This window comes from Mobula hypostoma, chromosome 8 (genome assembly GCF_963921235.1).
Source record: "Mobula hypostoma chromosome 8, sMobHyp1.1, whole genome shotgun sequence".
Classification (NCBI taxonomy): Eukaryota; Metazoa; Chordata; class Chondrichthyes; order Myliobatiformes; family Myliobatidae; genus Mobula; species Mobula hypostoma.
In genome coordinates this window covers 93,415,442-93,433,786 of record NC_086104.1, presented here as the reverse complement: position 1 = coordinate 93,433,786, position 18,345 = coordinate 93,415,442, and the positions used below count along the sequence as shown (strand labels likewise).

The 18,345-nt window shown below is 44.5% G+C and overlaps 1 protein-coding gene across 3 annotated transcripts in view; it reads left to right on the top strand.

Annotated features, from left to right (window-relative positions):
- Window positions 1–17,871, top strand: part of dhx57 (DEAH (Asp-Glu-Ala-Asp/His) box polypeptide 57) — a 79,443-nt gene extending 61,572 nt beyond the window's left edge. The window contains exons 22-25 of one of the 3 annotated variants that reach the window (XM_063056356.1): window positions 6,516–6,590; window positions 8,240–8,374; window positions 13,037–13,237; window positions 15,149–17,867. In XM_063056356.1, the coding sequence (XP_062912426.1) occupies window positions 6,516–6,590; window positions 8,240–8,374; window positions 13,037–13,237; window positions 15,149–15,292 (555 nt within the window). In that variant the 3' untranslated portion in view covers window positions 15,293–17,867. Of the gene's footprint in view, window positions 1–6,515; window positions 6,591–8,239; window positions 8,375–13,036; window positions 13,238–15,148 lie in introns of all 3 variants that reach the window. The other 2 variants (XM_063056354.1, XM_063056357.1) reach the window with 2 other exon arrangements.
- The last annotated feature ends 474 nt before the right edge of the window (window positions 17,872–18,345 follow it).

Sequence of the window (18,345 nt, the reverse complement as noted above, 5' to 3'; positions counted from 1 at the left end):
CAAGAGGTTCAGTTGTTGTTCAGACCAAAAACAGGAATGGGGAAGAAATGTGATCTAAGTGACTTTGACCATGGAATGATTGTTGGTGCCAGATGGGGTGGTTTGAGTATCTCAGAAATTGCAGATTTCATGGGATTTTCACACAGAACAGTCTCTAGAGATTACAAAGAATGGTGCAAAAAACAAAAAAAATGTTCAGTGAGTGGCAGTTTTGTGGGTGAAAGTGCCTTGTTAATGAGTGAGGTCAGAGGAGAATGGCCAGACTGGTTCAAGCTGACAATAACTCAGATAACCACGCATTACAACAGTGGTGTGCAGAAGAGCATCTCTGAACGCACAACATGTCGAACCGTGAAGTGGATTGGCTACATCAGCAGAAGACCACGAGCGTGACCTCAATCAGTGGCCACTTTTTTAGGATTATCTGATAAAATGGCCACTGAGTGTACATGTACTGAAAGTGAGGTGACGAAGTTGGGTGACGGTTCCCTGTAGGATTGAACCTGCGAGAGAAGGAAGGGAACTGGAACATCAGTGGTCGCTGGGTTATACAGTATATGCTTCATAAGATAAATTAGAATAAAGAGCTTTCAAGCAACAAGGAAAGTCTGTTCAAAATCAGGACTACATAAAATACCAGTGTGTTGCCACTCAACGGGGTATGCCAGAGCAAAAGCTTCCCTTGTCATGGAGCCTGGAGTTTCTGCTGTAGCACTATGTCTAGGCTGCATAATATATTCAAAGGGTAAGGGTTGGAAAATTCAATGCTGATTACCCTAAGCTGCTCCTGGGCACCTACGATGGTTTAATTAATACCATCAAAAGCTTTCTGGGGAGATTATCATATCCATTTACCTGATAATTTTGTATGGGACAACTCCAGGTGGATACTGGTTTAAATTCAACATTGAAGAGAAGTTTGGGTAAGTACATGGATGGGAAGGGTATAGAGGGCAATGGTTCAAGGAGAAGTCAATGGGAATTAGGTAGAATAATAGTTTGGCACGGACTAGAATGAGCTAAGAGCCTGTTTCTGTGCTGTAGAGCTCCATAACTCAAAAAGGAGAAACAGCCTACATCTGCCCTAACTTAAAGTGAATCTATGAGGGGACAGAATGGGCAGTCCTCTCTTCACTAGGGAAAGGAGGAGAATAGAGAGTCCAAATGGTAAGGCTTTGGGCAGAGACAAATAACTAATACAAATACAATTAACTTATGGCATTAGAATCAGTTGTAAAAGGTTAAAATATGGGCAACGGAGGTTGCCTCTCATAAGGTGTTGCTCTGAGAGATGCAAATAACAAGAGAGGTAATTATGAATATACCATTGTAATCAACTTGTGTTGATTTTATTAAAGGATGAAGTAAATGTTGTAGAGTCTGCATTGTGCACAAGAACAGAATGTTGAGATGTAGTTTACGAGCAAGTAAGATGAGATTTGCAGAATATGAATTTTATTATAGTTGTTTCTCACACTGATGGGACCCCCCCCCCCGTTGTTTCTTTGACTCTTTGACCATCTACTCACCTATCATCTGCCAGCTTATACTCCTTCCCGTCCCCTCCACCACCTTATTCCAGCTTCTGCCCCATTCCTTTCCAGTTCTGATGAAGGGTCTTGGCCCAAACTATGCACCATTTGTTCCACCCCATGGATACTGTCTGACCTGCAGAGTTCTTTCGGCACTTTGTGTTTATAAACTGTTTACTTTTTATTGAAGGCTCTTAATGTTAGTATTATGAAGAAGGTTCAGATTACGGGCAGAGCATTAAAAATTTCAGTCTAACGAACTGAGGTTTCTAAATGTGCTTGTCCACAAGAGAAAATTGTGCAACAGTAAGCTATAAGCTATGTCTATTCTTACTCCCCCCCCCCCCCCCCGGCTTTCTCATCTCTCATCTGCCTCCTGTACCTCATGGCTAATGAGCACCTCCGTGTTTGTACCAAGCCACTCTGAAAAGATGAGTCTTAGTACATTTTTATTTTGTTGATTCAGTCAGCACAGCATCAACCAATTTGAGCATCCTGGAGGTGGGGTGGCTTGGGGTTGATGATCAGTCTCTTTCTAAGAGGAGCGGTCAGGGTTTAATGAGTCGTGTCCAGCAGAATCGCTACATCTGGTAGGAGAAGATTAAAAATAAAGATTAGCTGTATTTGTCACATGTGCATCAAACCGTACACTGAAATGGGTTGTTTTGTGTCAATGACCAACGCGCAGCCCGATGACAGATGGCAAGCGTTGTCATGCTTCTGCCCACAACATACCATGCCCACAAGCCACTAATCCGCTGTTGGATGCTTCTGCCCCCAACATACCGTGCCCACAAGCCGCTAATCCGCTGTTGGATGCTTCTGCCCCCAACATACCGTGCCCACAAGCCACTAATCCTCTGTTGGATGCTTCTGCCCCCAACATACCGTGCCCACAAGCCACTAATCCGCTGTTGGATGCTTCTGCCCCCAACATACCGTGCCCACAAGCCACTAATCCTCTGTTGGATGCTTCTGCCCCCAACATACCGTGCCCACAAGCCACTAATCCGCTGTTGGATGCTTCTGCCCCCAACATACCGTGCCCACAAGCCACTAATCCGCTGTTGGATGCTTCTGCCCACAACATACCGTGCCCACAAGCCACTAATCCTCTGTTGGATGCTTCTGCCCACAACATACCGTGCCCACAAGCCACTAATCCGCTGTTGGATGCTTCTGCCCACAACATACAGTGCCCACAAGCCACTAATCCGCTGTTGGATGCTTCTGCCCCCAACATACCGTGCCCACAAGCCACTAATCCGCTGTTGGATGCTTCTGCCCCCAACATACCGTGCCCACAAGCCACTAATCTGCTGTTGGATGCTTCTGCCCACAACATACCGTGCCCACAAGCCACTAATCCTCTGTTGGATGCTTCTGCCCACAACATACCGTGCCCACAAGCCACTAATCCGCTGTTGGATGCTTCTGCCCCCAACATACCGTGCCCACAATTCACTAATCCGCTGTTGGATGCTTCTGCCCACAACATACCGTGCCCACAAGCCACTAATCCGCTGTTGGATGCTTCTGCCCACAACATACCGTGCCCACAAGCCACTAATCCGCTGTTGGATGCTTCTGCCCACAACATACCGTGCCCACAATTCACTAATCCGCTGTTGGATGCTTCTGCCCACAACATACCGTGCCCACAAGCCACTAATCTGCTGTTGGATGCTTCTGCCCCCAACATACCGTGCCCACAAGCCACTAATCCTCTGTTGGATGCTTCTGCCCACAACATACCGTGCCCACAAGCCACTAATCCTCTGTTGGATGCTTCTGCCCCCAACATACCGTGCCCACAATTCACTAATCCGCTGTTGGATGCTTCTGCCCCCAACATACCGTGCCCACAAGCCACTAATCCGCTGTTGGATGCTTCTGCCCCCAACATACCGTGCCCACAAGCCACTAATCCTCTGTTGGATGCTTCTGCCCCCAACATACCGTGCCCACAAGCCACTAATCCGCTGTTGGATGCTTCTGCCCACAACATACCGTGCCCACAAGCCACTAATCCGCTGTTGGATGCTTCTGCCCACAACATACCGTGCCCACAATTCACTAATCCGCTGTTGGATGCTTCTGCCCACAACATACCGTGCCCACAAGCCACTAATCCGCTGTTGGATGCTTCTGCCCACAACATACCGTGCCCACAAGCCACTAATCCTCTGTTGGATGCTTCTGCCCACAACATACCATGCCCACAAGCCACTAATCCGCTGTTGGATGCTTCTGCCCACAACATACCATGCCCACAAGCCACTAATCCTCTGTTGGATGCTTCTGCCCACAACATACCATGCCCACAAGCCACTAATCCGCTGTTGGATGCTTCTGCCCACAACATACCATGCCCACAAGCCACTAATCCTCTGTTGGATGCTTCTGCCCACAACATACCGTGCCCACAAGCCACTAATCCGCTGTTGGATGCTTCTGCCCACAACATACCGTGCCCACAAGCCACTAATCCGCTGTTGGATGCTTCTGCCCCCAACATACCGTGCCCACAAGCCACTAATCCGCTGTTGGATGCTTCTGCCCCCAACATACCGTGCCCACAAGCCACTAATCCGCTGTTGGATGCTTCTGCCCACAACATACCGTGCCCACAAGCCACTAATCCGCTGTTGGATGCTTCTGCCCACAACATACCGTGCCCACAAGCCACTAATCTGCTGTTGGATGCTTCTGCCCCCAACATACCGTGCCCACAAGCCACTAATCCTCTGTTGGATGCTTCTGCCCCCAACATACCGTGCCCACAAGCCACTAATCCTCTGTTGGATGCTTCTGCCCACAACATACCGTGCCCACAAGCCACTAATCCTCTGTTGGATGCTTCTGCCCCCAACATACCGTGCCCACAAGCCACTAATCCTCTGTTGGATGCTTCTGCCCCCAACATACCGTGCCCACAAGCCACTAATCCTCTGTTGGATGCTTCTGCCCCCAACATACCGTGCCCACAATTCACTAATCCTCTGTTGGATGCTTCTGCCCCCAACATACCGTGCCCACAATTCACTAATCCGCTGTTGGATGCTTCTGCCCCCAACATACCGTGCCCACAATTCACTAATCCGCTGTTGGATGCTTCTGCCCCCAACATACCGTGCCCACAAGCCACTAATCCGCTGTTGGATGCTTCTGCCCACAACATACCGTGCCCACAAGCCACTAATCCTCTGTTGGATGCTTCTGCCCCCAACATACCATGCCCACAATTCACTAATCCGCTGTTGGATGCTTCTGCCCACAACATACCGTGCCCACAAGCCACTAATCCGCTGTTGGATGCTTCTGCCCACAACATACCGTGCCCACAAGCCACTAATCCTCTGTTGGATGCTTCTGCCCACAACATACCGTGCCCACAAGCCACTAATCCTCTGTTGGATGCTTCTGCCCCCAACATACCGTGCCCACAAGCCACTAATCCTCTGTTGGATGCTTCTGCCCCCAACATACCGTGCCCACAAGCCACTAATCCTCTGTTGGATGCTTCTGCCCACAACATACCGTGCCCACAAGCCACTAATCCGCTGTTGGATGCTTCTGCCCACAACATACCGTGCCCACAAGCCACTAATCCGCTGTTGGATGCTTCTGCCCACAACATACCGTGCCCACAAGCCACTAATCCGCTGTTGGATGCTTCTGCCCCCAACATACCGTGCCCACAAGCCACTAATCCGCTGTTGGATGCTTCTGCCCCCAACATACCGTGCCCACAAGCCACTAATCCGCTGTTGGATGCTTCTGCCCACAACATACCGTGCCCACAAGCCACTAATCCGCTGTTGGATGCTTCTGCCCACAACATACCGTGCCCACAAGCCACTAATCCGCTGTTGGATGCTTCTGCCCACAACATACCGTGCCCACAAGCCACTAATCCGCTGTTGGATGCTTCTGCCCACAACATACCGTGCCCACAAGCCACTAATCCGCTGTTGGATGCTTCTGCCCACAACATACCGTGCCCACAAGCCACTAATCCGCTGTTGGATGCTTCTGCCCACAACATACCGTGCCCACAAGCCACTAATCCGCTGTTGGATGCTTCTGCCCACAACATACCGTGCCCACAAGCCACTAATCCGCTGTTGGATGCTTCTGCCCACAACATACCGTGCCCACAAGCCACTAATCCGCTGTTGGATGCTTCTGCCCACAACATACCGTGCCCACAAGCCACTAATCCGCTGTTGGATGCTTCTGCCCACAACATACCGTGCCCACAAGCCACTAATCCGCTGTTGGATGCTTCTGCCCCCAACATACCGTGCCCACAAGCCACTAATCCGCTGTTGGATACTTCTGCCCACAACATACCGTGCCCACAAGCCACTAATCCGCTGTTGGATGCTTCTGCCCACAACATACCGTGCCCACAAGCCACTAATCCGCTGTTGGATGCTTCTGCCCACAACATACCGTGCCCACAAGCCACTAATCCGCTGTTGGATACTTCTTCCCACAACATACCGTGCCCACAAGCCACTAATCCGCTGTTGGATGCTTCTGCCCCCAACATACCGTGCCCACAAGCCACTAATCCGCTGTTGGATGCTTCTGCCCCCAACATACCGTGCCCACAAGCCACTAATCCTAATCGTGGGCGTATGTCTTTTGAATGTGGGAGGAAACCCACAAAGTCACAGGGAGAATGTAGAAACTCCTTGCAGATGGCAGCAGGAATCGATACCAGTTGGTGATTGCTGTAAAGCGATCGAGTTAACTGCTAAGCAGGAGAAATTCAAATTCTTAGGAATGTACATCTTAACCAAAAATTAGAGTATTTTTACAGAAAAATTAGGGCTTTTATTTAGTTGTTCAACCTCATGGCTGTTTATGATGATATATCAGTATATTGTATGTATCCTGACTTTCAAATTTATTTTTCAGGTGTTTTATAACCTGAAAGATAAAATCTTTTGTCACTTACATCTCTTCTTCTAGGCCAACTCCAATGCAGGCAACATGAAGTTAGTTTCAGCAATACTGTGCGCAGCCCTCTACCCCAACGTAGTCCAGGTTGGTTCCGAATTATTTTAAGTTACTTCTCATATAATTCAGTAGATTTTAAATTCTGCTTTTTGCAAGGATTAAATGGGGATGAGACAAAAACAAGGGTGTAACTCAGGATAGTGGAAGTTGAACTATTTTTTCACTTCAGGATGTTTCTTCTTGAGTCCGCATAAGGGGATTTGATTAGATGCCAATTTCTAAGTCCAGACAGCGGTTCTGAGCAATAAAGTCAGGTCCATGGATCAGCGCCCTCTAATGGAGAGAGGCAGTACTGCAGATAGGGAGTCAGTGAATTGCCAGTCAAGTTAGAAGTGGACATGATTTTTTTGAAACTGGTCTTAATTGATTTTACTTGAATAATATGAAACTGACAAGGATTGACACTCCAAGTATTAATTTCTTGTCAAAGTATTGGAGTATCACTTGAAACTCAGGACAGTAACAGATGAAAGAGAATTAAGTTTTAAAAAAAGTAGATGGTAAAATCAGTCAGAAAGAGCTAAAGTAATGGTGGCCTTTACCTCAGGAGTCTAGCATTGAAATATATGTTCTAGTTGTATAGAGCTGTGAGCAAACTTGATTCTTATGGATATCAGAACTAGAAGGGGAGCAAGCTGTTCAACCAAACATGCCTGGCCACCATTAAATAAGATCATAGTGATCTTTCAGCTCAGCACCATTTCCCGTACTAATCTCATATTCCTTGATTCTCCTAACATTCAAGATTGGAAAATGACAGCTAAAAATGGGCTAAAAGAACAAGTTAAGTTGTGAGAAGTTGCACTAAAGTACCTTGTATGCTTCGGGCGATTTCATATTCTTTGGATTTACATCCATTAATTCCATAGTCATCGCCTTCCAAATTAGAGTACAGGTCATTGAATACTCAGCAGTTATTGACCATTGGTCCCATTATTTCCTCCAATAATAATTACTTTCTGTGAACTCCTCATTCATTCTAGACCCATAGTCCTCCACTGTTTCCAAGAGGTTTTCATTATCTTCTGTGAGACAGTAATAAATTACTTGTTTAATTTCTTCGCCATTTTCTTATTCCCCAATATAATTTCTCCTGTCTGTAAGGGGTCTATTAACTTTTGCTGCTGTTAAATATTTTAAAGAAGGTGTGAAAGTTATTATAGTCGTGTTTCTCTCACTAAATCACTATCCTAGTCTGACTTGGTCCTCCTTTGCTGAATGCAGATCCCTCAACCATCAGGTTCCTGAACCAGTATGGATAACTTCATTTACCCCAACACCGAACTGATTCTGCCATGGACTCACTTTCAAGGACTCTACAACTCGTGTTCTCTATTTATTTATTATTATTGTTTTGTTTTTCTTTTTTGTATTTGCACAATTTGTTGTCTTTTGCACATTGGCTGTTTGCCTTTGTTGTCTGCAGTTTGTTGTCTATCCCTAAGAGCTGCACTGATTTTATTTAAAAGGGAAATTATTACATTTCCAAATATGGAACGGGGCAGGATAGAGGATCAGGTGTGATTGTTGCTGAACAGCAGAGCAGGCTAGATGGGCCAAATGGCCTATTCCTGCTTCTATTTCATATGGTATAGCAGTCGGAACAGACATTGGAAAACCAGGATGCTGAAATGGGTCAAAATGTATCAATCTCAACATGTTTGTCTTGCATCTAGGTGACTGCTCCTCAGGCTAAGTACACACACACCATGTCAGGTGCAGTGAAGTTGCCACCCAAGGCAGAGGAGCTGCAGTTTGTCACGAAGAATGATGGAAATGTCCACATCCACCCCTCCTCAGTCAACTACCAGGTCAGTACGGGAGATTGCAGTGTCCCAGTGCAGAGCCGGTGTACCGGTGTAGGAGATTGCAGTGTCCCAGTGGGGGGGGGGGTGCCAGTACAGGAGATTGCAGTGTCCCAGTGGAGAGCCAGTGCGGGAGATTGCCGTGTCCCGGTTGGTGGGGGGGTGTCAGTGTGGGAGATTGCAGGTCCCAGTGGAGAGCCAGTGCGGGAGATTGCAGTGTCCCGGTTGGTGGGGGGGGGGGGGTGTCAGTGTGGGAGATTGCAGGTCCCAGTGGGGAGTCAGTGTGGGAGATTGCAGTGTCCCAGTGGAGAGCCAGTGCGGGAGATTGCAGTGTCCCAGTGGGGAGTCAGTGTGGGAGATTGCAGGTCCCAGTGGGGAGTCAGTGCGGGAGATTGCAGTGTCCCAGTGGGGAGTCAGTGCGGGAGATTGCAGTGTCCCGGTTGGTGGGGGGGTGTCAGTGTGGGAGATTGCAGGTCCCAGTGGGGAGTCAGTGTGGGAGATTGCAGTGTCCCAGTTGGGGGGGGGAGGGGGGTGCCAGTACAGGAGATTGCTGTGTCCCACTGGGAGACAGCAGAAGTTAGCCGAACTCTGTCCTTCAGTCTGGCTGTATGAGCTCAGGGAGATGTCACTTTCTGTCGATGTCCTACCATTTTGACTGTATTTAGTAATCGTCACAGCATCTCTCTATCGAGTTTGACATAGCCCCATGGGGAAAGCACTATTTGAAACATCTGCTAATTAGTTGCATATTACAGTTGAAAGTGATCATTTGTATCTACTCTGCTAGAAAGCTGTCTGGAAGAGCTAATGGAATCAGCTTAAAAACAGGCCCTTCAGTCCAAATTGTCCAGGCAGCCAAGGTGCCCACCCAGGCTAGTCCCATTTGTCTGTGTTTGGCCCAGATTCTTCTAAACCAGTGTTTTACGACATTTTTTTTAGCCCAACGCCACCAAAAGCACCATTGTACTTGCCAGCGGCCCTCTTAGGCACAATGTACTTTCCAACATCCCCATAGTGTAAAAACATGTCTACCATATGCTAACATAAGAAAAATAAATCTGCTTTAAATTTGTATTTGTCTTTAAACCTAGCTTACACAGTACCTGTGTGCTGTACAGCAGCTTTGATGTCAATGTGATCATTGAGCTTGAAGGTTTTTAGCAAGAGTTGAAATATCTGGTTCAACTTGTGACAACAAAAGCCATAAGTCCCCAAACATAACAAATGTTCAAGAAGTTTCTGTTTTTTGTGAGTATATGGTTCACTGCACTGAAGCTTCTTTCCACAAGGAGGATTAAAATGCAATCAAGAGCAGTTTGGTTTTCTCCAAAGACCAGGAAATTTCATGTGACAGTGCAGCCACATACTACAAAAACAGACATTATGATAAGCATATTTGCTTCTTCATCATTCTGAATTTCAATAATTTCTTCTTGCAAGCTCTCTTCCTGTTCTTCCACCTTATAAAGAAATGGTTAACTCAGTCCAGAATTTCTAGATCGTTCAAATCCTTGAATCCATTCTGAAAATCCTTCTTCAGTGACTACAGATGTAAGCAGTACTCACCGTCTGTGAAAGAGAGTGCCATACTTTCCATGCAGGGAAACTGTGAGAACATTCTTCTCCCAACATTTTGCCCATATATTCTGATTTTCTGACAGAAGTGGACACTGCACTTTTTACATGGGTTGTACTGAAATTCTCACCCTGCAGTTTCATATTTAGAATGTTCATTATGTTCTACCGATCATATGTCCACATAGAAGTTTTATCATGTTTCCCAAACTCTTGTTGACTTTGAGCAAAAATTCAACCGAAGAGTCAAAAAGATCTAAGAAACTGTTTAAGCAGCAGCCTTTTAACAGCCAATGCAATTCAGTGTGATGAAGCAAGTGTTCAAACTCTTCCTTATCTTGCCGTAACTGGTGAAATGTTCTGTTATTTAATGGGTGATCTTTAATTTTGTTGATGACAGATATTACAAGAGTCATGCTTGAAAAAAGTCTGAGATTTTGGCTGTGAAATGTTGATGGTGAATTGCACAATGGATTACAAACAGAGTTGGAATTTCTTTTTTCATAAATGCCACTAAACTAGCATGGTGATCTGTTGCACAAGAAATCATGTTCCTAATTGGAATACTTTTATCCTCAATGTACATTTTGAGTTTGTCGTAGATTGATTCTCTGTTGATATTTGTTTTTAACTTTTTACAAAAGAGAATCTCTTCATTAATTTTTCCATTTTTGATAAACTATACATATGCCACTAGCAATACCTCATTGTCTCGCACAGTTGACTCATCCAGTTGTATCCCAAATTCTGCTTTTTGTAGTTCTGTGCATAGTTGATCCTCAATGTCTTCACTCATTTCATCAATACAACGAGCTACAGAGTTATTACTTGGAGGAATTGATTTTAAAATACTGGTATCCATTTTGAGAACAGTGGTGAGCACTTCTGATACAGCAGGCATTATTAATCTTTCACCAATGGTATGAGATTTTCCGCACTTTGCTATCATTTTGGAAATGTTATAAGAAGTAATGAGACTACTATCAAGGTCATTTTTAGCTTTCTTGGCAAATGACTTGAGTGTGCAATGCTTTTCAAATGCTTCCTTCATCTTCTGGAGCTGAGTAATACCATAAGTAGTCTTTTCAGGGTGTCTTTTACGGAAGTGTTCCTGCAATCCTGATGGTTTCATGGCTTCATTAATTAGTATAGTATTACAAATAAGACATATGGGGCGTAGCTGATCTGACGGGAACAGAGTAAAACCATTCTCCAGGTGTGTAACATCATATTGAGTCACTTTCTGCAGTTTCTGTTTCTTAGCATAGTTAGAATTCAAGGCTTCACCAGCTTCAGACTCTGAGATTGTGCTGTACATATTTATCAATCATTTACGGGGCTAATTTCACATTAAAAGATGAACGCAAACTGGGAGTGTCTATCGGATGTTGTCGATGGCAGTGAGTTGACACAGATGGATCGATGGTAATGGCATGCAAAAGAACGGCGAGGCGAAGATGAAGATGATCACAACAGTGAAAATTACGTTGACAACGATTCAGATTGGAATATGAATGTTAATCGGGTAGAGCAGGTGTTCGGCAAGCTACCTTTATTCTGTTCCAGTTAGCATGATTGACCAATCACGAAAGGTCTCATAATTCCCAAAGATGGTTCTTGACCGCACATACGAAGCCGAGGTCACTTTGAACACCTTGAGGAATCCTCCAGGTCAGCAAGTTCACTGATTGGCTTGGATTCACCATTTGGTTCTGGTCAGCGCCGTATGTCAAAGAGTGATACAACTCTGGTACTCAGACCCCCAACAGATGCAGGCCAGTGCACCAGCCGCCATCTTTACCACTCACTCCCAGTGTCAAGTTTCCTGCAACTATGTATTGTACCACCTCAGTCTCTGTTCTACAAGTCACCCAGGGCCTGCCCTGGTTTCTAGAACATAGTACTGAATAGGCGCTTCAGCTTTCAATGTTGTGCTGACCTTTTACCCTACTCTGTTATCAATCTAACCCTTCCTTCCTACATAGCCCTCTAATTTTCAATGATCCATGTGTCTAAGAGTTTCTTATATGGCCCTGTCCCACCATTCCTGACAGCATGTTCCACACACCCAGCACTCTGTGTAAAAAAAAAAAAAAAAAATTACCTCAGACATCCCCCCCCCCCCACCATACTTTCCTCCAATCACCTTAAAATTGTGCCCTCTCACATTAGCCATTTTCGTCCTGGGAACTTAACTCGTCACTTCATACTTGACTGCCATTCCTATGCCCATTTTTCCATTTGGTCTGGATTCTGACTGCTGAAATGTGGCCGAAGCAAAGTATAGTTCTGATGAGAAAGGCCACAGTCTCCTTCTCTGTCCTGATTCTATTTACCACCTCGAGCTGGCTCAGGATCAAACTACCAGTGCAGTAAAATTCTATGAATCTTTTAAAATCGCAATTCCCCTAATAATTAGCAAAGTAGTGAATACATTAGCTTCACCCTGGTGGATTTTCCTGTTTGCTTATAAAGGCTCAATACATTCTAAATGGAGTTTCATTCTCCTAAACAACATACATGCCACAAGATGTTTTTGTGGCATCATTGTCTCTCTGCTGTAACATAAAGGTTAACACGTTGTAGATACTGTAGTATTAGTATTTAAATGCACACGTCACCCAGCTTGCCTGTGAATCAAGTTTTTTGAACAGTTTGGTCTAGCATCATTTCCAATTACTTGATTTTTTCCCCCCAGTGTAATGCGAAGAGAAGCTCCTAATTTTTATTCTTTCTGACCAAAGTAAGGCCCCCATTTGCCCCGCAGGTAGATGCAAACTGGTGGCACCATTCAAAGAGGGGTTATAGAGTCATTCTGATAACATGGACAAGAGTTACCTCTCAATCATGATCCCATTCATGGTGGGACCTTGCTATTTGCAAAGTGGCCACTGTATTTCTAAAAACAGCAAGTGTACCTCCAAACCACTGTAAAGAATTTAGAAAAACTGAAGGTCAGATAAAATGTTTTCACTAAAATCAGTGTTGTTTTGTCACATTAATTGTCCTGTTTTTGCTTAAATTATTTGTTTCCAATAGGCTTTCCTGCGTAAGAGATGTGAATATTAAGCCATGGCTATGTTTGTCTTCTAGGTCCGTCACTTTGTAAGTCCTTATTTGGTGTACCACGAAAAAGTGAAGACCAGCCGGGTGTTTCTGCGAGACTGCAGCATGGTGTCTGTGTACCCTCTCGTGCTGTTCGGGGGAGGCCAGATCAATGTGGAGCTCAGGACAGGACAGTTCATCATCTCTCTCGATGATGGGTGGATTCGATTTGCAGCTGCCTCCCACCAGGTGAGGTTCTGGTGCAGGATCAATGCTGGGAGCTTCCTGTGGGCCAAGAACATTTGTTATGTGATTTCACTGCTGTGGTTGCTGTGTTTGGATGGGTGACCGACTGCAGGCAGTTAATCAAAAGATCACGAGTTCCATCACCATCTGTGCTGGATTTGCCAACTTCACTGGTTATTGTCATAAATATTATAACTACCGTTACTACTCCTGTCCACATGAAGTGTCCAGTCCTGATGAAGGATCTCAGCCCAAAACTCTTTTCCTCATGGCTGCCTGGACTGCTGAGTTCCTCCAGCATTTTATGTGTGTTATTACTCTTGTACTGTGCAGAGGGCAACTGGTTAACAGGCTGTGGAGTCCATCTTTCAGCAAGATCTGATGCAAGGTCAACCTCTCCTTTTTAATATGGTTTTTATTAAACCTTTTTTAATTGCATTGATATTACAGCTAGAAATTCGTACAGTTGCAAGAAAAAGTTGGTGAACCCTTTGCAGTTACCTGGTTTACTGCATTAATTACTCAAAAAATGTGGTCTGATCTTCATCTAAGCCACAATAACAAACACAATCTGCCTAAACTAATAACACACAAACAATTGTACTACTTCTCATCAGTATTGAGTACCCCATTTAAACAATCACAGTCTAGGTTCAGTAAGGTAGGTGAACCTCTGGGATAATGCCTGCTATAAAAGCTATTTGGAGTCAGGTGTTCTAGTCAATGAGATGAGATTGGAGGTGTGGGTTGGAGAGGTGCCCTACCCTATAAAAAGAAAAGACACACACACACACACACAGTCAGGTTACTGACAGAGCCTGCTGTCCTCAGGAAAGATCTGTTTTTGTGCACAACGCCTTGATCAAAACAACTTTCAGAGGACCTTAGAAGAAGAATTGTAGAGATGCCTGAAGCTGGAAAAGTCTACAAAAGCATTTCTAAAGACCTGCGCGTTCATCAGTCCACGGAAAGAGAAATTGTCTACAAATGGAGACAACTCAGTACTGTTGCTACTCTCCCTAGGAGTGGGCATCCTACAAAGATCACACCCAGAGCACAGCATGAAATGCTGAGGGAGGTGAAAAAGAACTCAAGAGTAGCAGCAAAAAAACCTGCAGAAATCTCTCGAACTTGCTGAAGTCTCTGCCCATGTGGGAAGCTGTCCATCCAGGAAGCCAGGACCAACAGGCTCCGGGACAGCTTCTTCCACCAGGCCATCAGACTGATGAACTCGTGCCGATTTGAGTGTACTCTATATTACATTGACTGCTCTATTTATTACAAATCACTATGATTGCACATGGCACATTTAGATGGAGATTTTTACTCCTCATGTATGTGAAGGATGTAAGAAATAAAGTCAGTTCAATTCTCTATAAAACACTGAACAAGGATGGAAGGACCCTAGAAGGACCTCTGTGGTGTCTATTACTATCCCAAAGAAAAACATTGCTGTATGTCTCAAGTTTGCAAAAGACCACCTGGATGTTCCACAACACTTCTGGGACAATGTTCCCTGGACAGATGAGACCAAAGTTGAACTTTTTTTTTGGCAGAAATGCACACTGCTATGTTTGGAGGAAAAAGGGCACAGCACACCAACACCTAAACCTCATCCCAGCTGTGAAGCATGGTGGAGGGAGCATCATGGTTTGGGGCTTCTTTGCTGCCTCAGGGCCTGGACAGCTTGCAATCGTTGAGGGAACAATTAATTCAAAATTGTATCAAGACATTTTATAGGAGGATATCAGGGTAGCAGGCTGTCACCTGAAGCTTAATAGAATTTGGATGATGCAACAAGACCATGATTCCTTTGTGTAGGGTCGTGGTATGTATATTGTGTATAGTACAACTCTGATACAAATATGCCCCCTTTCTAACCCATATTCCTCCCTCCTCCTCTACTGTTCTCAGATTGCAGAGTTGATTCGAGGGCTTCGCTGGGAACTGGACCAGCTACTGGAGGACAAAATCAAGGAACCCACAATGGATTTGTGCACCTGCCCACGAGGGTCACTTATCATCGAGATGATTGTGAAGCTTGTAACAACCCAGTGATGCTCGGCCAAAACGGTATCCTGCCAAGGCATTGTTCAGATGCAGTGAAAACCTAACGGCCAGGGGAGCAACTTATCCTCCCATTGCCTCCCTAAACACTAGCAGCCAACCCCTTCTGGCCACTTCAGTTGCAGATGTGTTCCTGAACTATGTGGTCCAAGTACTGTGGGTAAGGATTCAGTACTTGAATCATTACATCAAGGAAATCTTTGCCGTGTCTCGTTGTAAAGGAGATCTGATGACAACCTGATTGATTGCAAGGGCAAGGTGAAGCATATTTATTGTTCAATATAGGAATAAAAAAGGAAGCTTGAAAAATTATTGAATTATTTTTACTTTAAATGTGTAAACTGATATGCCTGAGGACTGAGATTGATTTTGTTTCCACATTGGTGAGATTTAGTCTCTATCAGAAAACTGTTTGAGGCTGACTGACAATATTGCTGGCTTTGGTTTGCACACCTTTAAGTGGCTGCTACAGTTTGAGATTCTGGTTGATCAGTCAAAGTAGAACACAATAAATCAGCAGTCCTTCACTGTTACTCTGTAAACAGGGGACGAAATGGTCAGCTTTTAAATTACTTTGCTATCAAGCAAGCAACTAACTGTTCCATGTTTGTGGCACTTTAATATGCCTTGGAATATAAAACATAATTAAAAATTGGTATTGTAATAGCATTACCAGCCAGTGCCAGACCACCTGCAGATGTATCAGAGGAATAATAGTGGAGATGACTGGCAGCTCCAGTAACCAGGGTTCAGTCCTGACCTCGGGTGCTGTCATTTTGGAGCGTGCCTGTTCTTCCTTTGATCACCTGAGTTTCCTCTGCACACTCTAGTTGTCTCCCATGTTCCAAAAAAGGGTTAGCAGGTTAACCAGCCACTGTTAAATGCCCTACTATGTAGATAGGTGGTATAATCTTGGGGAGGGGTTGCTGAGGAAATGAAATGGGTTTAGATAAGTCTGTTGATGGTTGGCGCTGATGAGGTGAGTCAAAATGTATGCTCGAGTGCTGTGACTATGACTTCCTCATTGCCTTTTCCATATGAAATCTGCACACCCAAGTTCTCACCCCAATAAGCACAACAAAAAAAACACATAACAAGAAAACAAGTCCTGAGTAAGGGTTTTGGCCCAGAACATCAACCGTTTACTCCCCTCCATAGATGCTGCCTGACTTGCTGAGTTCCTCCAGCATTTTGTGCATATTGCACAAGAAAATAGGAGCAGGTGAGAGCCATTTGCACTAATTCCATTTTTATTTTCCCTTGACCATCAAGCACCTATTTATATTAATCCCAGTTTTATCTACCACACGTTCTCATCAACTCCTCTCACCTACACGATAAAGGTAAATTATAATGGCTGTTTAGCCAAGTACAGGTTAATTGGTCACATGGTATAATTGGGCAGTGCGGGCTTGTTACTCTGCTGTATCCTTTTAAAATGTTGGCACAACATCTTGGGCCTGTGTTGTACTGTAGTGTTCTGTGTTCTACAATAATGCCTTGTTCTTCCAGAGGTCACTTGGAAGAAAGTCAATTCTCTGAAAAATTCTTCCTAATGCAGTCAGATCCAGACTGCAAACAGGATGTTATTGGAGCAATGTTTACCTTGAATGTGCTTAAATAAAATTTCAGCATTATAGCTACAAAAAAAAATCTACCTTTTAAAAAAATATTTTCCTAGGATTTTTTATGTAGATCATAAGATAGTTTTAATTTAGCCAGAAAGGCCTACAATCCTTTCATTTGCATTATTCATTTGTGCCTTTAGTATTGAAATTTTTGCCTCTGCTTTGCTGATTTTAAAAGTCCACATTCAGTGTGCTGCTCCCTCTTTGCAAAGCGAACTTCATATCGATTTAACAGATACACTCAGTGGCCTCTTTATTGGGTGCCTCCTGTACCTGATAAACAAATTCCCCAACCCTTCCTCTATTCCTCACTCTGACCTTCCACTTCTTTTCACCTACATATTACTACTCCCTGGGTCCCCTCTTCCCATTTCTCCAATGGTCCACTCTCTCCTATCCGATTCTTCCTTCTCCAGCCCTTGACCTTTCCCACCCACCTGGCTTCATCTATCACCTTCCAGCCGCCACTTCCCCCTACCCCCACTTTTTTATTCTGGCATCATCCCCCTTCTTTTTCAGTCCTAAGGAAGGGTGTCGAAACTTTTGACTATTTATTCCTCACTACAGATGCTGCCTGACATGCTGAGTTCCTCCAGCATTTTGTGTGTTGCTCTGGATTTCCAGATACAGCAGAAGTTTTGGTGTCTATCATTGCTGCTGTAGCTGGACTTGTTAAAGGCCAAATCTATCCAAGCTAGTAAGCTCTTAAATCGGTTGTATGTCTGCGTTGTTAAAGTTAAGGAGGTTGGTCTATGTGTGACTTTCTAAAGCTGTCCAGACAGATATTTATCAGTACACATAATTCTCAGTTTTTACTTGTGAGAACTTGCTCCATGAGTTTAAACAACTCACAACAAATCTAATAAATTTGCAGATAACCATGCTGATTTGTAACCCTGTGTTTTTTTTTAAATGTGTATTCCAAAATTCTGATTCCACTGAGCATTTGTCAACTCTATAATAACTGATTGTCAGGGTCGTGCACAATTCCATTGTTCCCCATAGGATTTAACTTGTCTCTACATTCACACCTTCCCTTTTATTTAGGAAGGACAAGTTGTTCATATTTTAACACAAGTAAATGGAAGAGGATAGGGAGGGAGAAGGTAGAACCACTCAAGGATAAAGGGGAGAACATCTGGCTGGAATAAAGTCTTAAGTAAGTACTTAGCATCAGCATTTACTGAGGAGAAGGACCTGGAGGATAGCAGGACCAGTGTGGTGCATGTTCATAACCTAGGGAATTTCAATATAGATGGAGAGGCAATATTGGGCCTCTTGAAGAATGTTAAGGTGAATAAATCCCCAGGTTATGAGATTGCAGGGGCTTTGACCAATATCTTTGTGTTCTCGACAAACAGGCACGGTCCCAGAGAACTGCTTGAGTAACTAATACTGTATTCCATTGTTCAAGAA